Below are 25,970 nucleotides of genomic sequence, written 5' to 3' on the forward strand. Positions count from 1 at the left end.
GACATTTGATTGTTCAAATGATAACGATATCATAAGGCTGAAAAATCTCATCTTCTGTGCAAGGAATGAATCTGATCCAAATTATGAGATGTTAAAGGAATTACAAATTGAACAGAATGAGAGTACGTTCTCATTTATGTCCGTTTTTGAACGTTAGTATAGGGCGGTCATTCCAAATGTCAGATTGGATGGAATGATACATTTATTCATCAAGAAATTTAATTTCCTTGATAATGCAGCTTGTGCGGTGGCATTAAATAAAAAGTCCCTATTCGAATGTACGACATTTATCGATTTTGTTAGAAAAAGTCAATCAAAACATAAATTAATTAATTCTGAAAAACCAACACGAAAAAGGGAGAGTTTCTGTGAAAAACCAACAGTGTCTTCCAGATCCAGATATTTCTGTGACAGGATATATGAAATTCGCAGGAAAATGCATACGTGTTACAAACCATACAATCCATCCCAATTATTATCATCTAAAAATCTTTTTCCACAGGAAAAACCTTTGTCTCCCTTGTCTCCAGTGAAGGGATTGGTCACAGGATCAGATATTGATGGTCCCAGACCATGATGAGTAAAAGCTTTGAAAGACAGAAACAGGTGTCTTGTGGAGATCCTCTCCCCGGGTTAGCATTTGATAGCCAGCGACAGCTGGGAGACATTCTTTCTCATTTAAGAACAAAACTTGATTTACAAAATAAGTTCACAGATTCCTATAAGTTTAAAATGAATCTAATAGATCGAATCTTTGAAGAAAAATTTAGGTTTGGTCTTCAGCTAAATAAAGTCGATTTCTGGGTAAATTAATTTTATTGTTTGATAAATATGATTATTCATATACAGTGAACCTATGCATATATATATATATATATATATATATATATATATATATATATATATATATATATATATATATACAGTTAGGTCCAGAAATATTTGGACAGTGACACAAGTTTTGTTATTTTAGCTGTTTACAAAAACATGTTCAGAAATACAATTATATATATAATATGGGCTGAAAGTGCACACTCCCAGCTGCAATATGAGAGTTTTCACATCCAAATCGGAGAAAGGGTTTAGGAATCATAGCTCTGTAATGCATAGCCTCCTCTTTTTCAAGGGACCAAAAGTAATTGGACAAGGGACTCTAAGGGCTGCAATTAACTCTGAAGGCATCTCCCTCGTTAACCTGTAATCAATGAAGTAGTTAAAAGGTCTGGGGTTGATTACAGGTGTGTGGTTTTGCATTTGGAAGCTGTTGCTGTGACCAGACAACATGCGGTCTAAGGAACTCTCAATTGAGGTGAAACAGAACATCCTGAGGCTGAAAAAAAAGAAAAAATCCATCAGAGAGATAGCAGACATGCTTGGAGTAGCAAAATCAACAGTCGGGTACATTCTGAGAAAAAAGGAATTGACTGGTGAGCTTGGGAACTCAAAAAGGCCTGGGCGTCCACGGATGACAACAGTGGTGGATGATCGCCGCATACTTTCTTTGGTGAAGAAGAACCCGTTCACAACATCAACTTAAGTCCAGAACACTCTCAGTGAAGTAGGTGTATCTGTCTCTAAGTCAACAGTAAAGAGAAGACTCCATGAAAGTAAATACAAAGGGTTCACATCTAGATGCAACCCATTTATCAATTCCAAAAATAGACAGGCCAGAGTTAAATTTGCTGAAAAACACTTCATGAAGCCAGCTCAGTTCTGGAAAAGTATTCTATGGACAGATGAGACAAAGATCAACCTGTACCAGAATGATGGGAAGAAAAAAGTTTGGAGAAGAAAGGGAACAGCACATGATCCAAGGCACACCACATCCTCTGTAAAACATGGTGTAGGCAACGTGATGGCATGGGCATGCATGGCTTTCAATGGCACTGGGTCACTTGTGTTTATTGATGACATAACAGCAGACAAGAGTAGCCGGATGAATTCTGAAGTGTACCGGGATATACTTTCAGCCCAGATTCAGCCAAATGCCGCAAAGTTGATCGGACGGCGCTTCATAGTACAGATGGACAATGACCCCAAGCATACAGCCAAAGCTACCCAGGAGTTCATGAGTGCAAAAAAGTGGAACATTCTGCAATGGCCAAGTCAATCACCAGATCTTAACCCAATTGAGCATGCATTTCACTTGCTCAAATCCAGACTTAAGACGGAAAGACCCACAAACAAGCAAGACCTGAAGGCTGCGGCTGTAAAGGCCTGGAAAAGCATTAAGAAGGAGGAAACCCAGCGTTTGGTGATGTCCATGGGTTCCAGACTTAAGGCAGTGATTGCCTCCAAAGGATTCGCAACAAAATATTGAAAATAAAAATATTTTGTTTGGGTTTGGTTTATTTGTCCAATTACTTTTGACCTCCTAAAATGTGGAGTGTTTGTAAAGAAATGTGTACAATTCCTACAATTTCTATCAGATATTTTTTTTGCAAACCTTCAAATTAAACGTTACAATCTGCACTTGAATTCTGTTGTAGAGATTTCATTTCAAATCCAATGTGGTGGCATGCAGAGCCCAACTCGCGAAAATTGTGTCACTGTCCAAATATTTCTGGACCTAACTGTATATATATATATATATATAAATATAAATATTAAAGGTAGTGATAGTAAATCAAGGCGATATTTTCATTTAGTAAAATGATAGTTTAATGTTATAAATTAATAATTTGATCTCTGTATATGAATAATAATATTTAAAATGTAATAATAAGAGAAAGTAACAGATTCTCAGTGTTTCATTTTTATCATAAATATGATAATTTTATTCTTTTATTTCCCTCAGAATTTATCAGTAAAGCAGATTGATGAAGTATTAACTTTTTATTTATACATTTGTTCTTGTCCTCAATCAGGTAACATATCTTATTGTGTAAGGTTAATCGCGAAAGCATGATTAATAATAATTATTATTTTCTCAGGTACCAATTGTCTGAGAACTATTACTTTAACGTTTCTTTTATGAATATATATCTTCTTTAGAGTTATTAGAAATGTAATCTGAGCTTTGGAGTGTAGTAAAACTGCTTGCTGTTTTGGAATGGTGTTCTTTGCACGTAACCAGAGCATGTGACTTTTGAATTACTAAAGCTAATAATAAATGTTTGTTCTATGGTCAAATGTACAGTATGTAATACATTGGAATTTGTATTTTTCAAGAAGTACTTCAAATTAGTAACATAATTTTTGAAATGCGCATAGAATAATTGAAAAAAAAAAAAAGGGATATGTGTCTGTCAGTTTCTATGTGGATATATGTTAAAGAACCATGGCAGTCTTGTGTGCATAGATGTGTCTATGAATGATTGATTGTCTGAGCAGCTGCCGATGTCAAGTACTTGGATCCAGGAAAAAAAAAAAGGGAATTTTTGTTTTAACTTTGAGGTTATAATATATGTATGTATACTATTAGAATAAATAAGTTATAGTACATAAGTATAAATGGAGGAATTTATACCGAATATATCTTATTCTTAAGGCCCTGTCACACACAGAGATAAATCTGCGGCAGATCTGTGGTTGCAGTGAAATTGTGGACAATCAGTGCCAGGTTTGTGGCTGTGTACAAATGGAACAATATGTCCATGATTTCACTGCAACCACAGATCTGCCAAAGATTTATCTCTGTGTGTGACGGGGCCTTTAGACATATTTCTTTAGTATAGAGATGTTAGGATTTTTTATTAAGGGTTTATTTTGAAGAATTACATTCTAGAATAAGGTTTTAACTTTTGATTTTTATACAGTTATGAGTTACTTCTTTTTGGTAATCATTTTTCTTTTTAAATATGAAAGTAATATTTCTTATATGGTCTTGAAGATATATAACATAAATTTTAATTTAATTTAATTTTGACATATTAATTTTTATAATATCATATTTCATGATATTGAAAGGGAAAGGTTTGGTCTCAATCACACATTTATATTTGATAAATATATGTGTTTACAGGATACTTTAATAATTAATATTTCAAGCATAAGGGAAGAATTGGGAATAAAAAATATATTTGAAGTATATCATAATGCATTTATATACTAAGAGAAGAGTATTATTTGCAAGGTTACATGACAATTATTTTTATAGGTTACTGATATGATAGGTATGGAAATCCTATAAGATACTGGTAACATTAAGGTTATGTATTATTAAAGACATAGGTGTTATATACATAGAAGGCCTTATTTTTATTTCAATTTTTATTTTTATTCCGATTTTCATTTTTCCTTTTATTCCTATTTTTTTTTATATTAATTATTATTTAATATTCACATTTTTAATCAAAATTTTAATTCTACAATTTTTATTTTTTCTTCAAATTTTAAATATCTCAATTGAGAAAACACTTCAATATTTAGTTCAGGAATATCTAATATAAGAATATTACTTTATTAAATATGAATAATATTAAAAGGGAAAGTTCCACTTTTTGGAAGAAAAGAATACTTCCTAGTTATACATTATTTTTATATTAGTATGTTAACACAATAAGGATGAAATATTACTTATAGTTACACATTTTCTTATAGTAGGTTATTTAATAAATAATAGGCAAATCAAATAAATTAAATTAGAGCAATAAAGATGGAAGATCGAGGTACATCTAGATTTACCTTCCTATATTTACAAATAATATTTATATTATATTTTTAATAAATAATAATTTATAATGGGTATTATTGTGTTTTGATGGAATCATCCAGTCTTTTCTAAAAGGTTATTTGCTTTGGTTTATAATTTTACAAATGATCTAACTAAATAAGCCATATTGTTGCCTTTCATATTTATAATATGATACATGTTATAGGTGCACATTATATTATTTCATATTTTATATTATATTTTGGTTACATTCAACACATTGCCACCTATGAGTTTGGAAGGGTAATGCACCAATGACAAAAAAGGTCATTACATGAGAATACTATTGTCTATATCATTATGCAGTATTATTACATCATTCTAAGTATCAATTATATTAATACTTCTACAATAATAATAATGACATGGTATTATAGTATTAGAGTTATGATACGCTGTGACATTTATTAGTGACAGTTATTGCCATATTTGGTATCTAGATTAGGGAATGAAGTCTTCAATCAAGATTACAGAAGATAAAAAGACTTTATAATTTTCCTAAAGTTAAAAGGGATTCTGCAAAAAGGTCCAAAAGGTAACGTCTCAAATGAGACTGTGAAACATAAAATACACTTACCGTGTTTGCACCTCAGAAACACAGTGATCTTATGGTTCCAGGATGGACAATGACACGTGGTCTGTGCATTAAGACCTCACTACAGTGACTAAGAAGAGCAATGACGTGTTAAAGTTAACCCCTGTCGTGCTGACCAAGAACGTCTTAACATCTGTTCCAGGATTTGACAACAGGCAGCGCGGAGGATAAAGGTGACTAATGTAAATTACACTGCACAGACATCAAAGACTTCTGCTATTCTTCTACACTCATGAACTGTGGTTTATCAACATTGGCTATGGACTTTGTAATAAAGAATAAGGTTTATGGACTTGATCTAACAATGATAAACACAATACGGGACTGTTTAAATTGGTAACCATTCATTTTTATCAAAGGATTTATTTCTAAGAGACTGTGTTTATGCCAGATTACATCGGAGATAAGAAGACATCAACTCAGAGGACATCATATGGTGACCGGATTTGTTTTTTGCATTTCTTTTTAGGTCTAGCGAAGTATAGTTATATATTTTTATATGATTGATCAGTCACGGCCTATCATAACAGGAATCCACATTATTATATTATTGAACTTACAACATGAATAATGCTGATTAATTATTATTCATCATTATTATTGATATTAATCCATTATCGCCAAATAAGGAAAGAAGATTTGTTATTTTAATGATGTATTAATTAATTTTCGGGGTTAAATTCACCCGCTTCAAGGGGGGATTGTAAAAACATTAAAATTAATACATCTAGTTATCAAATATTTCATAGTAGGACATATATGTTCACAGTTCTGTTTATGTTGGAGGGCATAGTTTATTAATAAAGTTTTTATAAGGAATAAATATTAAAATATCCATATTGAATATACTTGAGTACTGACATGGAAGGATATATATAAATCTTCTGGAAGCTTCTAGAAGATTATGTCATATGGAACTATGTTCAACTAAAACACCCTATATGGACTGGACAGTTGTCATATAACACACGATGGAGGGGGCTACTGGTCGCTCCTGCACGTTGTCAGCTGCCCAGAAGGCTCCGAGGCTGCAAGATGAACACATGCTGTCCAGCCTAGGGGGATATCACCCCCTGCTTTGCCATTCAGAATCCAAGGAGAGATGGATGAAGATTTTCTATTGATCAATATGGACTAAATGAACTCTTTTTCGTAAGCTAATGAAGTATATTATTTTTCCTTTCTGTAACTGAACACTGGCAACCATTTTTTTTTTTTTTTTCCAAAACTTTTTATTAATTTTCCAATTTTTTATAAACATAACAAGATATTCAAGGTTACGCAAGGAAAAACATTTGTCTGACAATATGTGACATAATAGGGTGCAATGCCCCAACTTGATATTTTAAACTGATTATCTGATTGATATGGTCTCTATTAAACCAAGGCAAAAGTACTAAGAAATAACAGACGCGATACAAGTCAATTAGAGTCATTAAGCCCCTAAGCCAACCCCGAATGCTTCCAAATTTTCTGGCACGTCTTGTGGCTACCTTAGCGTCTCGTCTCCCTTTCCTCCGGAACCCACACCTCCGTGATTTTCAATTTACCCAGTTTGTCCTGGATATCATTCAGAAGGTACCATTCCGATTGTATAAAAGGTGTCATCAGATTATTTATTTCTCCCTGAGTAAATTGACTTTCAATGAAATTTCTCCATTTCCCAAAGAACTTGGGTGTCAACCTGTCTTTGTCCGTTTCCGCTTCCACTTTCTCCAGCCTCAATAAATTATGTAATTCCCCGATGACCTCTTTTATGGATGGTCCCTCCCTTTGTATCCAATGCTTTAATATGGACCGTTTGGCTATCATGGCTATGTCATGTACTATTGTATATTTCTTCTTTCCCGGCATGTCCGATCCCCCTCTTACTCCTCCCTCAAAGGAATGGAAAATCCACACCATTAGCTCTAGATTTCCAGAAATTCCCCATGTTGCCTGGACAAATAATCTAACTTGATTCCAGAACCTGTGAATTTTCTTACACTCCCATAGTCCATGTAGCATATCTGTTTTTTCTCTTTGACATTTAGGACACCGCATATCTCTTCCCGGAATGTTAAAGCCCATAATAGCCCTGTGTAAAATTCTAAATTGGGTGTCTCTCCATCTCTCATTGGTAACATGTTTCCGCATCTGTACCCATCCCTTCAATATATCCCCTACAACTTCCTGCCCTTTCAATTGTTTCCCCCACGCTGTTAGAGTACGGCTATCCTCCCCAGATATAAGCATTCCCCGAAATGTTCGGTAAATTTTGGAAACATTTACACTTGCTACATCACTTTCCATAAGCTCATCAATCAAACTCTTATTCAATTCCTTCCAAGCTCCCCCAAATCTACAAATACTCCATGCTTCAGTTGTTCATACTGGATGATATGTGAGCTATTAAGTTCATACTTGTCAAGCACTTCCCGTCCTGTCAGCCACCTTCTCTCCTCCACATTCATGACATCCTTCATTCTCTCGACGCCCTTCTCTTTCCATCTAGTAAATAGCTTATTTTCCCGTCCCATGGGAAAGTTCGGAGATGCCCAGGGATTTAAGTACTTAGATACTTTCCATGACAGTCCCAATTTCTTTCTTACCAGTTTCCATGTTAGCATAGTGTCTCGGAATAAGATTGAGTTCCTTATATGCCCATCCGCCCTGGACAATGGGGAGTGTAAAATGGACGCCAAATCCCACGGTGATGCATACTTGGCTTCCATGCCATAGTCTGAGTGCCTGCTTGTTCCTCTCAACCAATCAAACACATGTCTCATTATACACACCAGGTTATAACCCCGAACATCCGGGAAACTAAGACCTCCTTCCTCCGTTGACTTCATCAATGTTCGTAACTTTATTCTAGGTTTCCTTCCCCGCCATATAAAATCCGCATACGCTGAGTTGAGCCTATTTACGTCCCTCAGTTTTAGCAATATCGGGATCGTCTGGAATGGGTACAACAGTCTAGGAAAGCTCATCATTTTTATCAGGTGGCACCTTGCCAGTAGTGGTAGAGGCAGACCCTTCCAACCCTTTAGTTGTGCTATAATTTTCCTAATTAGTGGGCCATAATTCATCTCGTAAATTGATTCCACCGTTCTTCCTATATGAATTCCCAGATATTTAAGTGATGTCTGTGCTATAGGAATGCCACATATACAACCATCCCTTACATTCCCCCCTTTTAGGAACAGGATCTCACACTTTTTTTTATTCAATTTGAATCCTGAGACTAATCCAAATTTTTCAATTAGGGCTAGAGTCTGTGGCAAATCCACGCTAGGGTCCCCCATATATAGTATGACATCATCGGCAAAAAGTGCTGTCTTTATTTCAGTTCCCCTTACCTTAATCCCTTTAAAACTATTCGGGCCCTGCAATATTCTTGACAATGGTTCAATGGCCAAGTCGAATAGGAGGGGAGATAGCGGACAGCCTTGTCTTGTTCCCTTCATCAAAGGGAACACGTCTGATAAAAAACCTGGAGTGTGTACCCTAGCTCCCGAGTTAGCGTAAAGATTCCTAATGTAAAGCCTCATTTTGCCTACAATCCCTGTGGCCTCTAGTACTTTGTCCAGCCAGCTCCAATTTACATTGTCAAACGCTTTTTCTGCGTCGAGTGTAACTAGAGCCGGTCTTGCCCCCCTCTCTATCTGATCCAATCTCACCGCATCCACCACTAGTATTGTCTTCCGGATATTAGTGACAGCATTTCTCCCTTTAATAAACCCTACCTGATGCTCTGTAATGATCCTTGGAAGAATCATGGCCAATCCATTAGCCATAATCTTAGATATTATTTTTAAATCCTGGTTTATAAGTGATATGGGTCTATAACTAGAGGGATCATCCAGGTCTTTAGTTCCCTTAGGGAGTAATTTGATATATGCTACGTTTGAATTTTTAGGAATTTCCTCTCCTTCCAAAAATGCATTAAATACCGCAGTTAAATCTGGCGAGATCAGATCCCTCATAGCCTTATAAAACTCGCTGTTAAAACCGTCGGGGCCTGGTGCCTTGTTGGTGTTAAGCTCCCCGATTGTTCTAATCACCTCCTCAACTGTGATATCTGCATTTAGGTCACTCAGATCTTCCTCTGTTACGCTAGGCAAGTGCGCTTGTCTTAACCACTCTGCCTCGTCAGTCATGTCATTGTTTCCTGGCCCATATAGTTTTCTATAAAAATGTCCCAGCAATTTATTAATTTCCTTAGGATCTGTGGTCACCCCCCCCTTTCTTTTTAGTTTGGAAATCACTGTCATTTTCCTGCTACCCCTTGCCAAATTTGCCAGCATCCTCCCCGCCTTGTTGCCAAATCTATGTAGCTCTGCTTCCCTGTGTGACCAAAATAATTGTTCCTTTTTTTTGCCCATTCGTCGAACCCCCTTTTTGCCTCCAACCATCTGTCTTTCGTCGTGGGAGATCTATTAGCCAAATACTTTGTGTATGCTACCCGCACTGCTTCACTCTGGTCATTATAATTCTCATTGGTCTTCCTTTTGATCATGGCCGCATATCCAATCAGGCGACCCCTCAAGACCGCTTTTGCCGTTTCCCAGTATAGCACTGGGTTCCCTTTGTGTTCCTTGTTTTCCTCTGTGAATTCTCCCCACCACTCTCGTAATACCCTGTGGAAATTATCTTGTCTGAGAAGAAATGATGGAAATCTCCATATGATATCTGTACCTCTCTTGAACTGCTCTCTGATACCCAATCTCAACGGACTATGATCAGATATCACCATGTTTTCTATCACACATTCTTGTGCCCGATTAACTAGGCCTTGAGAAATCCAAAATTGATCAATACGCGACCAGCTATCATGAGGATGCGAGAAGTGTGTATATTCTCTATCATGCGGGTGAGCTAATCTCCAGATGTCCTTCAAACCCACGTCTTCTAATGTCACATCCCTATGGTCCGGCCTTCTGTCCACATCCCCTGTCCTCTCCTTCCCCCTCCTCCTGTCTTCAGCTGAGTCTGGAACTGTGTTAAAATCACCTCCTACTATGATGTTGGTCTCCCCATCTGCTAGTATGCTGGCCTTTATGCCATCATGAAATATGCTCTGTTGGGAGTTTGGACCGTAAACATTATAGATATTTAATTTACCCGCTGGACTAATGATTGTTAAATGCTGCCACCGTCCCTGGTCGTCTGCCTCGTGTGTCACTACTTCATGGCTGAGCTGTTTATGTATTAGAATCATTGTCCCCGCTTTCCTACCTTGTGCCTCTGCCCCATATACAGTACCCACCCAGTATTTCTTCATGCGGAAAAAGTCCTCCTTCCTCAAATGCGTTTCCTGTAATAATGCAATATCTGTTTTTAGTCTTTTCAGATGTCTTAGTATCATTGCTCGTTTGTTAGGAGATCTCAAGCCTTTCACATTCCATGTAGTTATTTGTACCATATTTGCCTTTGTATTTTGCTCTTACTACTTCCTCCCCTGTGGGCCCTGAACTCACAAGAGACGAGACAATTATTACCAGGTATAGAATTTGCCCCCCAGGCTTGATATATCTTTTCCCCACCTTGTATGTATAACAAATATAACAATAAACAAGTAACTGTAGAACACGTTTTCCCTTCTGGGAAATTTTTGGCTCTTTTCGCCATGCTGATGACTTCCCCTTTTCCTAGCCAAACTGTTGAGCTCCCTAGTCACCCCCCTTAGAGTATACGTTCTAGCCCCGGATTCACATGAGTCACATGAACAAGCCTTAAATAATGGCAAAAATAGTACAGTATGACAAAAACTCTATAAGGACTTCAAGTCCAACTTAGCTCTATTTTCTGGTGGTCATCCCCGCACTCAGAGCAGACAGATCCACTTCATTTACGCCTGGAAGTCGTTCCTGGACAAAGGCGAGTGAAAGTAAGAATGAAAGTGAATCTGGAAGTGGAACTGAAAGTAAGCGTGAGACTGAATATGCGAGAGAAAAAGAGTGAGACAGAGCGCGTGAGGTACTGAAAGTGAGCGTGAGACTGAAAATGAAACTGAGTATGAGAGTGAGTGTGAAACTGAAAGTAAGCGTGAAACTGAAAATGAGACTGAATATGTGAGGGAGGGAGAAAAAAAAAAAAAAAGTGTGAGACTGAGAGTGAGTGTGAGAGTGTGAGACTGAACGTTAGGAGTAAGACTGAAAGTGAAACTGATAGCAAGCGTGAAAGCAAAACTGAACATGAGAGAGTGAAATCAAGAGAGTGAGAGAGTGCGAGAACAGGACCAGCAATATCTAGTTCAGTTCAGTTATCATGAACCATTTCCAACAGTTAGTCTCTGTGTTCCAAGCGAGGATTATTTTGTTGTTTTGGGCTCAATCTCCTTTCCTCTCTACTCTCCACCCGCGATTGCTCCTCAAAGCTTCTCGAGTCTTTCCCTGGGCCTCTTGGAGATCCTCCTCTGCTGGTCCCTTCTCCATTGTTTCCTCTTTTTTGTCCATCAGCCCGATTCTTATCTTGTTCTGCCATGAGAGTACGCTCTGCTTCTTTAAAGTCTTTGTAATATGCAAACGAGCCATTAAGATTTCTGACTTTCAGTGTGGCAGGGTATAGCAGTTGGCACTTGACTTTTTTGTTATACAGGAATGAACATACTTTGCTGAATTCTTTTCTCTTTCTGGAGACTTCTGCTGAATAATCGCCGAAAATTAGCAGTCTGTTGCCTTGGTAATGCAATGGTCGCTGTCTGTCTCTAAAGGCCCTCAGTATTTCCTCTTTATGTTTATAATCAAGATATTTGACTATCACTTGTCTAGCCCTCAGCGGGGCTTTCTTGTTTGGGTTTGGATCCTCTCCCCTATTCGCTTCTTGTTGTCTCAGTGGTCCCACTCTGTGCGCTCTTTCCACTCTGAATGTAGCCTTAATGCCCAGGGCCTGAGGTACCTCCTGTTCACATATGTTATCCAGCTGTCCCAAAGATACCGATTCTGGCAGCCCCACAATGCGCAGATTATTTCGCCTCGATCGGTTCTCTAAGTCTTCCGCTTTATCTCTCAAATAATCGTTAGATTTCACTAGAGCTGCTATTTGCTCTTGCATAGCCATTATTTTCTCCTCTGAGTCAGATATTCTCTGCTCTGTTTCTGCCAGTCTAGATGCATGTCCACTAATCTGCTTTTGCATAGCTGCTAGGGATGTTTGTATGGCTGTTTCAATGGCCACTTTAATCTCTTTTGACAGCTGTGATGTCACTTCGGCAGCCAATTTTTTATAATCAACATTGAGCTCTTGTGCATGCTTGTCTTGGCCTGCAGGTGGTGCTGGTTTCTTAGTTCTCTTAGGGTACCTTCACACTTAGCGATGCAGCAGCGATCCGACCAGCGATCTGACCTGGTCAGGATCGCTGCTGCATCGCTACATGGTCGCTGGTGAGCTGTCAAACAGGCAGATCTCACCAGCGACCAGTGAACAGCCCCCAGCCAGCAGCGACGTGCAAGCGACGCTGCGCTTGCACGGAGCTGCCGTCTGGAAGCTGCGGAGACTGGTAACTAAGGTAAACATCGGGTATGGTTACCCGATGTTTACATTAGTTACCAGCGCACAGCTGTGTGTGCAGGGAGCAGGGAGCCGCGCACACTGAGCGCTGGCTCCTTGCTCTCCTACCATAGCTACAGTACACATCGGGTTAATTAACCCGATGTGTAATGCAGCTACATGTGCAGAGAGCAGGGAGCCGCGCACACTGCTTAGCGCTGGCTCCTTGCTCTCCTAGCTGCTGTACACATCGGGTTAATTAACCCGATGTGTACAGCAGCTACATGTGCAGAGAGCCGGAGCCGGCAGCACAGGCAGCGTGAGAGCTGCAGATGCTGGTAACTAAGGTAAATATCGGGTAACCACCTTGGTTACCCGATGTTTATCTTGGATACAGCTTACCTCAGCTGTCAGATGCTGGCTCCTGCTCCCTGCTCGCTTCATTTGTCGCTCTCTTGCTGTCACACACAGCGATCTGTGTGTCACAGCAGGAGAGCGGCTTTGAAGAAAACGAACCAGGGCTGTGTGTAACGAGCAGCGATCTCGCAGCAGGGGCCAGATCGCTGCTCAGTGTCACACACAGCGAGATCGCTAATGAGGTCACTGCTGCGTCACAAAAACCGTGACTCAGCAGCGATCTCGGCAGCGAGCTCGCTGTGTGTGAAGCACCCCTTATTCTGAGCTGGGGATTTTCCACCCTCCCCCATTTGTTTACAGTATTTAGATAATGGTGTGGCCGGCAGTTTCTTGTTTGCTTTAGAAGGAATGTTACTGTTTCTGACATGCAGCTTCTGCTGGCATTTATCATGATTAGACACCTTATATTGCATGTCTAAGTGATCAGTCCGGTCTCCTGCGTCTCTGGCCACTCTTTGCTTGCTGCACTCCTCCTCCTCCTCTCTTTCTTGTTCCTCCATGTCCCCTTCCTCTATCCATTGTGTTTCTCCCTCTGCAATCCCCTGCAGCGATTTCTCTCCTGCTCCATCCTCCCCCGACCCCCCGCTCTCATCTCCTTCACTTCTCCCTCTCCTGGCTTCCATTACCACATCTTGCATTGGGGACTCTGGCTCCTCCTCCATCAGGCTTGTAGGTGCCATGTCAGTCTCCTCTTCTCCCCGCCGGCAGTCAGGATCTCCACTCCTGCAGGTCCCCTCACCACCACCAGCACTCCTCAGTAAGTACCGCTCCATAGCTGTGTGCTTCCTGCTACCAGACGTGCTGCTCTCTGCTCGCTCACTTGCCCGGGTATGCTGTTTATCGTCGGTTTCTCAGAGGGGTGTCGGGAGCTTCTCCTCTATGCTGCCTCCTCAGCCAGGACCGGAACAGGAAGTCGGCAACCATTTTTAAATAGATAAAATACATTTATTTTTTACATTTTTGAAGTCCTTTCTTTCATGCGCTTTTACGTATTTGAAGAAAAATATATTTAAGAGTATATTTTTTTAACACCAATCTATTACCTTACAGAGGTTCTAGGCCTCATATGGCTTTAATAGGAGAGACTGGTTTGGCTTATATTAACTGAGAATAATTATAAATTGTCCAGCAATCCCATATTAAACAATTGTCACAAGGGTTTTCCTTGCTGTCCAGTGACTTACACTGATGGGCAAAGGGGTAACAATGTTCTGCACTTGTGACTTTCCGGCTCCACATCTCACCATCCACTACAGATTTGAGCGTGAGACGACCTTCATCTTAGAGACAATCATCTTGCCTATCTCACACAGAATTGTGATTTGCAGCTATTTATCAAATCACAATTATGCAGATTCGATTCTTGTCATGTCTCTGCATTGTTACGGTTTTGCTCCTGATGGTGGAAATATCATTTTCTTCCTGTATACTACAAATTACAACCTGACAATTTCCCAAGAAAGGAGACACAGCATCATCTAGCGATACCGGTCTCTCAGCCAAGAAAATTAGCAAACTGCATTATGTGAGGCTATGACAGTAGGAAGAATATGAAATGAAGTTCGTCCATCCATTCAAAAGCCAAGAGGTGACGTCCAGGCACAATCAACAAGTCGCTCATCACAAGGTCTATCAGTTCTGGGGCTACAAACACTGCAGTGGAAGCGGCTCATATGCTTTGCAATAGTGAGATTATACACATGCAAGCACCGTGAGACACACTTTACAGTCTGAAATGGTGTCTTAAAAAAAGGGGAAGAAGCCTCGACTTCAATATCCACATAAGAAGCATTGATTTAAGTTTCAAAAGAAGTCCAAAAAACCTAAGCCTTCCTTTCTGATTTTGGGCCCTCGTGTAGCGCCCTGGAAAACCAGGTAGATGTACATATAGGTCCTGCATAACACCTATCCCACAAAGGGTTAAATCAGCCGACCTGAAACCCTAGTCTCCCTCCTCAGGGAAGGACAGACACCAGTGGGCGGCACCAGGCGGTTAGGAAACGCCCACCTAGGGGTCTAGAGAGCACGGGGCGGGAAAACAGTCAGTTAAGGTTAAAGTTAGGAGTCAAGTGGAGTGAAGCTGACAGGTGCCAGGGTCGGAGCCCCGACATCTTGGCTAGGTGGCAGACGGCAGCCAGAATCTGCAGGAGACGGGAAGAGGACAGCCGGAGATCCGAGGTGGACCGGGACAGGGTTGGAGCCCGCCGGTACCGACACCGGAGAACCAACCCGGAATCCGTGTGCACAGAGGGGGTACTTGGACCCTGAAGCCAGGACCGGCACCGACAGTCTAGCTAATTAACCTTCGTCAGGCTGCATAATTTTACAACGTTAACAGTGACCCCTTATTTCGGAAGGGGGTGGAGATATTTTATTGAAATTTGGCCAATATATTCTGGACCAAAACTGCAGAGATGTCACGAAATTTCAGCCCTCTACGGCTTTTGGAAAAAAAAATGTATTGCAATTTTAAAACGGAATAGTTACAATTGTACCTATTCAGCCGGACAAAGGTTAATCAATTGAGGGCAGGATTTTAGGTGCTGTCCCAACCTAAGTCCCGAAAACTAGACAACCACCCACCAAGAGGGATAGGGCAACCGCCAGGGACCGCAGATCCCAAGGGTCAGCGTCTGACGGGCACGGCTCCCAACCAAAGGACCGGGAGTGGACTCCCGTGTTTCACAACGGGAAGTCCTACCTACAACACACTGAGTGCAGAGGAGAGAGACTTTGACTACCAACCCGGGTGTGGGATCAGATACACCCGTCTGCGGCAGCCGGCCACCATCCCCTTGGTTTACCACAGGACTTGTGTGCTTTATTCAACCGTGAGTAACATCCCTGCCCTGGCCTGGCACCGCCCCACCTGTTTCCAGGTGACCTTACCATGTCCACCTGTGTGGACCCTCTCTCTGCCTGATCTCCTCTCGTCTCCAGGTGACCTCACAGTGTCCATCTGCAGGGACTCCCCTCTGTCAATTTTCTAGTCTCCAGGTGACCTTGCCATGTCCATGAAGGAGCACTCCAAACTGCCCAATCTCCTGTCATCTTCAGGTAACATTGTCATGTCCATCTATGGGGAATTTCTTCATAATTTTTGAAAATTCTTGGAGAACAGGAGAAGTTCCAGAAGACTGGAGAAGAGCCATTTTTTTGTCCCCATCTTCAAAAAGGGGAAGAAGGTGAACCCAGGGAACTACAGGCCTGTGAGCCTGACTTCCATACCAGGAAAGATCTTTGAACAAATTATTAAACAACATTTATGCAAGTACCTGGATGAGAATGAAGTGATTAACCAGAGCCAGCATGGATTTGTAACTAATAAGTCATGTCAGACTAACTTAATTTCCTTCTATGACAAAATCACTGACTGGGTGGTTCAGGGAAATGCAGTAGATATAGTATATCTTGACTTCGGTAAAGCATTTGACAAAGTATCTCATACAATCCTTATTGAAAAAATGACCAAGTGTGGAATGGACAAGGCAACTGTTAGATGGATTTGTAACTGGCTTAGTGATCGGAGTCAAAGAGTGGTCATAAATGGCTGCACATCCAGTTGGAAGACTGTTTCAAGTGGGGTACCACAGGGCTCTGTCCTGGGCCCAGTGTTGTTCAACATCTTTATCAATGATTTAGATGAAGGTATTAAGAGTAGAGTGATTAAATTTGCCGATGACACAAAGTTAGGAGGAATAGCTAATACTAGAGAAGAGAGAGCGGATTCAACAAGATCTAAACAAGCTGGAACAATGGGCAGTAACTAATAGAATGTTTTTTTAACAGGGAGACATGCAAAGTCATACATCTTGGCAAGAATAATGAAAAGAGTATATACAGCATGGGAGTAATAGAGCTATTCAAAAGCATGTGTGAAAAAGACTTAGGTATACTAATTTAAATACCCTTTTAAATCGATGGCCAGACCATATATAACAAACTTTTCTTCCCCATTCATCTTTTGTGCCTTCCCTATTTCCTCAGACTGTAAGCTTACGAGCAGGGCCCTCACTCCTCCTGGTATCTTAATTTTTGTTGTTTTTTTTTTGTATTGTCTCAAATTGTCTGTACATGTCCCCTCTGATTTCTAAAGCACTGCGGAATATGTTGCCGCTATAGAAATAAAACTTTATTATTATAAATAAAACTTTATTATTATATAGATCACAGACTGAACATGAGTCAACAGTGTGACGCAGCAGCAAAAAAGGCAAACACCATTCTAGGATGTATTAACAGAAGCATACAGTCTAGATCATGTGAAGTAATTATCCCCCTTTACTCCTCTTTGGTCAGACCTCATCTGGAATACTGTGTCCAGTTCTGGGCACAACATTTTAAAAAAGACTTCAACAAACTGGAGCAAGTTCAGAGAAGAGTGACCAGAATGGAGACTGGACTGCAAACCATGTCCTATGAGGAACGGTTACATGATTTAGGATTGTTTAGCTTGCAAAAGCGAAGACTGAGAGGAGACCTAATAGCTGTGTACAAATATCTTAAAGGCTGTCACACTGTAGAGGCATCAGTTTTATTCTCATTTTCACAAGGAAAGACTAGAAGCAATGGGATGAAACTGATGGGGAGGAGACACAGATTAGATATTAGAAAAAACTATTTGACAGTGAGGGTGATCAATGAGTGAAACAGGCTGCCATGAGAGGTTGTGAGTTCTCCTTCAATGGAAGTCTTTACAAAGATGTTGGATGGACATCTGTCTGGGATGATTTAGTGAATCCTGCTTTGAGCAGGGGGTTGGACTAGATGACCCAGGAGGTCCATTCCATCTCTAATATTCTATGATCTGATTCTATGATTGAATCACCTCTGCCGAATCTCCTCTCATCTCCAGGTGACCTTGCCATGTCCACCTGTGGGGACTCACATGTGCCTAATCTCCTCTCTTTCCAGGTGACCTTCCCATGTACACCTATGCGGAATGCCTTTTGCTCGATCTCCTCTAATCTCCAGGTGACCTTGCTATGTTCACCTGTGGGGACTCCCGTCTGCCCGATCTCCTCTTGTCTCCAGATCACCTTGCCATGTCTACCAGGGGCATGCACCATTGCTTGATCTCTTGTTTCCAGGTGACCTTGCCATGTTCATCTGTGGGAAACCCCCCTCTGCCCAATCTCCTCCCGTCTCCAGGTGACTTTAATGTCCATCTGTGGGGACTTCTCACTGTCCATTTTCTAGTCTCCTGGTGACCTTGCTATGTCCATTAAGGAGCACTCCCAACAGCCCGATCTCCTCATCTCCAGGTGACCCTCTCACGCTCACCTTGTCATTTCCACCTGTTGGGATTCCAGTCTGCCCGATCTCCTCTTGCCTTCAGGTGACCTTGCCATGTCCCAACTGTGGGATCTCTAGTCTGCCTGATCTCCTCTACTCAAGATGACCTTGCCATGTCCGCCTATGGGGGCTTGCCTCTGCCCAATGTCCTGTAGTCTCCAAATGATATTGCCATGTCCACCTGTGGGGACTTCCCTCTGCCCGATTTCCTCTATCTGTGGGGACTCATAGAATCATAGAATGATAGACTTGGAAGGGACCTCAAGGGCCATCAGGTCCAACCCCCTGTGAGTGCAGGCTTTCTTAAATCATCCCAGCTATATGTTTATCCAGTTTCCGCTTAAAGATTTCCATTGATGGAGAGCTCACCACCTCCCGTGGTAGCTTGTTCCACTCCCTGACTGCCCTCACTGTCAGAGAGTTTTTCCTAATATCTAATCTGATTCTCCTTCCTTTAAGTTTCATCCCATTGCTTCTTGTACTTCCTTATGCTAATGAGAATAGGGTCGTTCCCTCTGCACAGTGACTACCTTTCAGATATTTGTAGACAGCTATTAAGTCACCTCTCAGCCTTCTCTTTTTCAAACTAAACATCCCTAGTTGTTGTAGTCATTCTTCATATGACATGGTTTGCAGACCTTCTACCATCTTGGTTGCTCTTCACAGGCGCCCAGAACTGTACACAGTATGTACACGGTATTCCAGGTGGGGTCTGACCAGGGCAGAGTATAGGGGAATATTACCTCTCGATCTAGATTCAATGCTTGTCTTCATACATCCCAGAATTTTGTTGGCACATATTGAATCTGGGATCCACTATTATGCCCAAGTTCTTTTCCCCGATGCGATCACCTAGTTCTATTCCTCGCATACTATATATGCTTTTTACATTTCTTCCAGATCTCCCTTTTTTCTCCAGGTGACCTTGCCATATCAACATGTGGGGACTTCCCTCTGCCCAATCTCTTGTTCCAGGTGACCTTGTAATTCTGCTGCAATCTCCAGGTGAGGCCCCGGCTTCTCTATGTATGTGTTCAGTCACCGCCCCGATATATGTAGTATCATTATTCCAATGTTCATTTCACCAGTGACGATAGGCTTCTTTAGGGGAAGATGGGTGCCATTGTCCTTTATAGGATAATATCAGTTGACAGCTACTTTACCGATACAGTTCTTTTCATAGAAAAAGGAACAAATTTACCTTTTCACTTCTGCAGCTCGGCACCAATCTTGGCTCTTACGTCCAATATTTCAGCTCTCTGCAGCTTTTATTCTTATCGATGTGACCTTTATTATTATTGTTAGGATTTGAGCATTTCTGTTATTATCCAAGGTCTTCTGATCACTATTTTATTATTCTCACCATGACTTAGTATTAAACTTAGAATAAATTAATATCAGTGATTACGCAGTGTGGGGTGAAGAGGTAGTCACCAGTACTGACCACTGACGATAGGAAAACACTCACCTTGTAAAATCTGGTGAATAATCATTACATCATAAGAAAAAAGTGGGATCAGCTTTGGAAGGGGAGGACAATCATCCACAGTGTACTTTTGATGGGGTACTCACCAGAGTCTGTGACAGCTGCAGCATGGTGGTATGTGCCTGCAGAGTGACTATGCACAATATCTCCATGCTGATGGTCCTCATGTTGCTCTTCTTCAGAATGATGATGAGAGTTATGACTGTCGGTTATAGTTGAGGAACTTTCCAAGGTGCTGATGTTCCAGGGTGCGCCCAAGAGGCCATAAAAAGTCGGCTGTGTTGAGTGATCTGCAAAATCTCCATACTCTAGTTCATACAGGACAAAACCAATGGCTACAGCCAGGAGGAGCAGGGAAGAGCAGATCCGAAGACTGGCATCTCTGCAGCGGGCCTGAGGGACACGGCGTGATGAATTGCTGTAAAAAAACAATGAAGGGGTATTAGAGCCGTCTGATGGGTGCACTTGTGACGCCCTGGACTAGTCAGGTCGTCCCAGGTAGTCACACACAACACCACACCCCCTCCCAGTTAGGTAACACCAGTCAAACTAGAAACCCTTGTCACCACCCTCCAGGTTTGATGTCCACACCAGGGGGCGGAGCCAAGCGGTTCGTTCCGTCAACCGAGGAGTTTACAGGCCTGGAGGCGGGAAAACACAGTAGTCAGTCGGAGCCAAGCTCTAGAGGAGTGTTGAGCAGTCAGGTTCACGGGCAGTTCTGTGTCCAGGCTGCCCAGAGGCTACCAGGTGGCTGGGTCAGCCCCCAGTCGCCATTGGCAAGGAGGCAGACGGTGGTGGCCGCCTGCAGGAGACCGGGAAAACGACCGGTGGAACCGTAAGGGTTCGGGACAGGGTAGTGGCCCGCCGGAACAGAACCGGGGAGCCAACTGGGTACCGGAGCACCAGGAGGGGTACTCAGACCCAGACAAAGCCCCGAACCTACAGGGCAGAGTCAAATCAACTGATTGCGGACTGGGCTTAAGGACCTATCCCACATAAGTCCCTTTAGAATACAACAGCCCAACCATACAGGGTAAAGCCACCGCCAAGGCATAGAGACCCAAAGGGCCAGCGTCTGCGGGCAAATGAGTTCCTAAGACATATACACGTCGGGGAGCGGACTACCGGTGTCTAGGCATAGGAGTCAACATTCACACACAGAGGTGCACGAGAAAGGCGGAAACCACCAACCTTTACTGGGAGAAGCTGCAGCCGGCTGCGGGCCCCGTTCATCACTCCGTTTCTTTTACCAGCGACTCCAGTGTCTTGTGTCAGAGTGAGTACACCAGTGCCATCAGGCACCGCACCGCAACACAACACTTCACCCTGCACCCCGGCCCTCGCCTACCGGGCCCCAGGACCAACATCCCCTACCCATGGGGGGGTCAACACCTAGCTGCGCCATTACACTGCTCCCGGGAGCCCCCATACCTTCACCGCAGCGGTGGTGTCTACAATCACCACAACCTGTGGGTGGCATCATGAACTATCATCCCAAACCAAGCCACCGCGGCCCCGGCCGTGGGACTCCTCACCCAAATCCCCGCATGTAGCGCCAACTCCCTTGTTGAGCGACGTGACCCCCGGGTCCGTGAGAGGCTTGAGCCACCACCCGCAGTACGAGCACGGATCCGAGCAGCTCGACAGTCGCAGCCGAGCCCGCGGGGCGGTACACACTGTCCTAGGGTCCAGTCGAGAAAGTGTCATTTGAAGCCACCAGCTGCCTACTCTCCATATACTTCAAGAGGCCTGCTTGATGAGTGCACTGTCCTAGAGCCAGTGCAGGAAGGGCCATCCTAAGCCTCCAGCTGCCTACTCTCCATATGGATCTTTCTAGAGCCTGTCTGATGGGTGCACTGTCCTTCAATCTAGGTAGGACCATCCTAAGTCTCCACCTGCCTCCTCTCATTGGATCCTTCTAGAACCTCCCTGATGGGTGCACTGTCCTACAGTCTAGGTAGGACCATCCTAAGCCTCCGCTGCCTGCTCTCATTGGATCCTTATAAAGCCAGCCTGCACTTTCCTACAATCTAGGTAGGACCATCCTAAGCTTCCAGCTGCCACCTCTCTATGGAAAGTTCCAGAGCCAGCCTGAATGGTGCACTTTCCTACAGTCTAGGTATGACCTGCCTAAGCCTTCAGCTGCCTCCTCTCTATGGATAGTTCCAGAGCCTGCCTGAATGGTGCACTTTCCTACAGTCTAGGTAGGACCATCCTAAGCTTCCAGCTGCCTCCTCTCTATGGATAGTTCCAGAGCCAGCCTGATGGGTGCACTTTCCTACAGTCTAGGTAGGACCATCCTAAGCCTTCAGCTGCCTCCTCTCATTGGATACTTCCAGAGCCTGCCTGATGGGTGCACTGTCCTACAGTCTAGGTAGGACTATCCTAAGCCTCCAGCTGCCACCTCTCTATGGATACTTCCACAGCCTGTGTGATGGGTGCACTGTCCTACAGTCTAGGTAGGACCATACTACGCCTCCAGTTGCCACCTCTCTATGGATACTTCCAGAGCCTGTCTTATAGGTGCACTGTTATTTGGAGTCTACTTTCTCTTTCTATAAATATTTTCAAGATCCCAATATTTCTTCTTCGGACATTTGGAAAGAATCAAATGCATGTTCGTCATTTAATACATCTGGGCCCAAACTGGTGCCACCAACATGTACATGTAAATACTATATTCTTTGCACAATAAAATACATATCTAGAAAACCTGATGGCACCAACCAAAGCTGAAACTTTTATAAACAAGAAGTGAAAAGATGGCACTCACCAAAATTAAAACGTCCTTTATTGAATATGCAACATTAAAACCAGTGGGTGGGGGAGGTTGCAGGAGAATCCGGATGGCGGTGACCATTTCACACACGATTGTTCTTCAAGGACCTGTAGAAGCACGCTGCCATTGTTTACATGTCTCCTGGATCCTCCCCCTGTACCATCCTCCACTGGTTTTCATTTTGGATTATTAAGGATGTTTTCATTTCGGTGAGTGCCACCTTTTTACTTCTTGTATATGTATTTTTGGAATATGACTCCGTAAGGTTGAGCACTACCTTAGTACTTGACATTGGTCTATCTAGCAGAGTCTTATACCATACCACTGGTGCCAGGCTTCTCCATGTTTGGACAAAGCTGAAACTTGGCAGTCACAAATGTCTTTGGTGTATAGCAATACATGGGTCTGGAGATAGAACGTGCTTCCTACGTGACCCTCGCCATCTATAAACACAGTCTTCTTTATGGACAAATGTGTTTAATTCTATGCATGCTGTGTGAATACACACAACTCAATCATGCCGCACAGTCAAAATGAATGCACCAACCAACCACAGCATACAGCAGGTGAAATAAGTAAATATATTTCTTAAGGTGTGATTAACCATTAAATCCACACAGGTAAAGAAAGCAAACCAAAAGATGTCCATAACTTATGTATAGCAATGAGAAATGACACAGGGACAAAAGTATTGAACACATGCAGAATGAGAGGTGCATAAAGAAGTGGAAAGTCCTGACACCAGCTGAAATCTATTAGTACTTAGAAAGCAATTCAGCCACTCAGTGGAAAATTATATTAGCTGGTTAACGGATGGCCTATAAACAAGTGTCTCCTAACCAACTTGCCACCAAAGAAACATCTCATGATGGGTGAAACGAGTGAGCTGTCTCAAGACCTTTGCGTCCTTATTGCTGTGAAACATAATGGTGGCATTGGTTACATAAGACTTTCTAAACTACTGAAGATGCCAGTGAGTTCTGTTGGTGACATAATTTGGATGTGGAAATAACATTTCACCATAAACTGGCCTTGACCAGGTACCCTCTGCAATACTTGAGACAGAGGAGTAAAACAAATTATCAGAAGAGTTGTCCAAGAGCCAAGGACGCCTGTGGAGGCTATAGAAAGACCTGGAATCAGCAGGTACAATTGTTTCAACGAAAACAATAAGAAGAGATCTAAAAGGTGAAAATAAAAGCACAATAGAGTGATACCTTATAAAACAGGGGTTAGGGGATGGATAAATCTCACTTGGGATGGTTGTGTGAGACACAACCAATATGTAAGCATACAAGCTGCTGCAGATCCATGAGTATGGAGACATCAAACTGGGATATAAAAAGGTAGAAAGTGGTCCCTCTGAGCTGCTGTGTAACCAAACGATGAGTCGGATGAAACCGACAGGTTCAGAAATGTGATTTGAGGCGTTCTGGCCTCTTCTTCAGGATAAACCATAATGTTCAACAAGTAGTGAACAACTGTTATATAGATCAGCAGTTAAAAAAAAACAAACATGCCAGAAACAAGCGCCAAAAAGAAAAATCACATGAGATCTCAAAGTTCAAATAACAGATACAAGAGCTTCTCAAAAAATTAGAATATCATCAAAAAGTTAATTTCATTAATTCAATACAAAAAGTGAAATGCATATATTACATAGAGTCATTACACACAGATGGATCTAGTTCTATATATTATATAGAGTCATTACACACAGAGGGATCTAGTTCACGTTTATTTCTAATGTTGATGATGATGGCTTACAGCCATTGAAAACCCAAAAGTCATTATCTCAAAAAATTAGAATAATTACGGCAAAACACCTGCAAAGGCTTCCTAAGCATTTAAAATGGACCCTTAGTCTGGTTCATTAGGCTTATACAATCATGGGGGAAGACTGCTGATTTGACAGATGTCCAGCAGGCAGTCCATTGACACACTCCACAAAGAGGGTAAGCCAGAAAAGGTAATTGCTAAAGAAGCTGGATGTTCACAGAGTGCTATATCCAAGCATATTAATGGAAAGTTGAGTGGAAGGAAAAAGTGTGGTAGAAAAAGGTGCACAAGCAACCGGAATAACTGCAGCTTTGATAGGATTGTTAAGAAAAGGCCATTCAAAAATTTAGGGGAGAGTCACAAGGAGTGGACTGTTACTAGAGTCAGTCCTTCAAGAACCACCACACACAGATGGGCTACAAGTGTCACATTCCTTGTGTCAAGCCACTCATGACCAATAGACAGCACCAGAAGCGTCTTACCTGGGGCAAGGAGAAATACGTAATTACTTACCGGTAATGTGTTTTTTCGGAACACGACGGCACCACGAGAGAGGGATCCGCCCTTAAAGGACAGGAAATCTACAGGATAAAAAAGGGCAGTACCTCTCCCCACATCAGTTGGTTACAGAGCATGAAAGGACCTTCAATAGAAAAGGTTAATATAACATATGGCCACCATCATGCTTATTTGGGGAAAAAAAACAAAGGTGAAAACTGAATAATCAAAAAAGAAAACACCCCAGCGCAGGGAGGAAATATAAGGGTGCGATCATGGGTTCCGAAAAAACACAGTACATTACCCGTAAGTAATTACGTATTTTTCCTACATCCTATGACGGCACCATGAGAGAATTACAACAAAAAAGAAAACTCTAGGGAGGGACTACAGCCTGCATAACCCTTCTCTCAAAAGACGAGGTCAGAAAAAGGATAGATCTAACCTATAATGTCTGTAGAAGGGTGATGGCAACGACCATGTTGCAGATCTGCTCAATGGAGACTTCAACTCTTTCTGCCCATGAAGATGCCACCGCCATTGTGGAGTGCGCCTTCAGGCCTGCCGGTATTTACCACTAGCTGAATAAGCCAAAGGCTATGGCTTCCCTGATCCAGCTCGTTTGATCGGATATTGAGGCCCTAAACTCCTTTTGACTACCCTGAAAGGAGACGAATAAAGACTTATCCTTGCTCCAAGCACTAGTGACTGATAGGTACTGCATCAAACACCATTGAACATCTAGAAAATGCCACCTCTCCTCCTCATCAGTTTTTCTCCCATGACAGAATGATGGAAGCACAATCTCCTGGAATGTACGAAATTTAGACACTATATTAGGGAGATACACCGGGTCAGGCCTTAATATTACCCTGTCTTCAAAAAACTAGGTAAAGGGAGGGTCAATTGACAGAGCCTGAATGTCACTAACCCTGTGTGCTGATGTTAGGGCTGTCAGGAGGACCGTCTTTAGAGATAGGCACTTAACCGAAAT

At 42.1% G+C, this 25,970-nt stretch overlaps 1 protein-coding gene across 1 annotated transcript in view; it reads right to left on the minus strand.

The window, feature by feature from the left end:
• Positions 1-25,970, minus strand: part of GGT6 (gamma-glutamyltransferase 6) — a gene marked incomplete at its 5' end in the record, with an annotated part of 61,843 nt that overhangs the window by 7,941 nt on the left and 27,932 nt on the right. The window contains one exon of the mRNA XM_075330630.1: positions 20,007-20,338. Coding sequence (XP_075186745.1) covers positions 20,007-20,338 — 332 coding nt within the window. The remainder of the gene's footprint in view (positions 1-20,006; positions 20,339-25,970) is intronic.

Source organism: Anomaloglossus baeobatrachus, chromosome 1 (assembly GCF_048569485.1).
Source record: "Anomaloglossus baeobatrachus isolate aAnoBae1 chromosome 1, aAnoBae1.hap1, whole genome shotgun sequence".
Lineage (NCBI taxonomy): Eukaryota > Metazoa > Chordata > Amphibia > Anura > Aromobatidae > Anomaloglossus > Anomaloglossus baeobatrachus.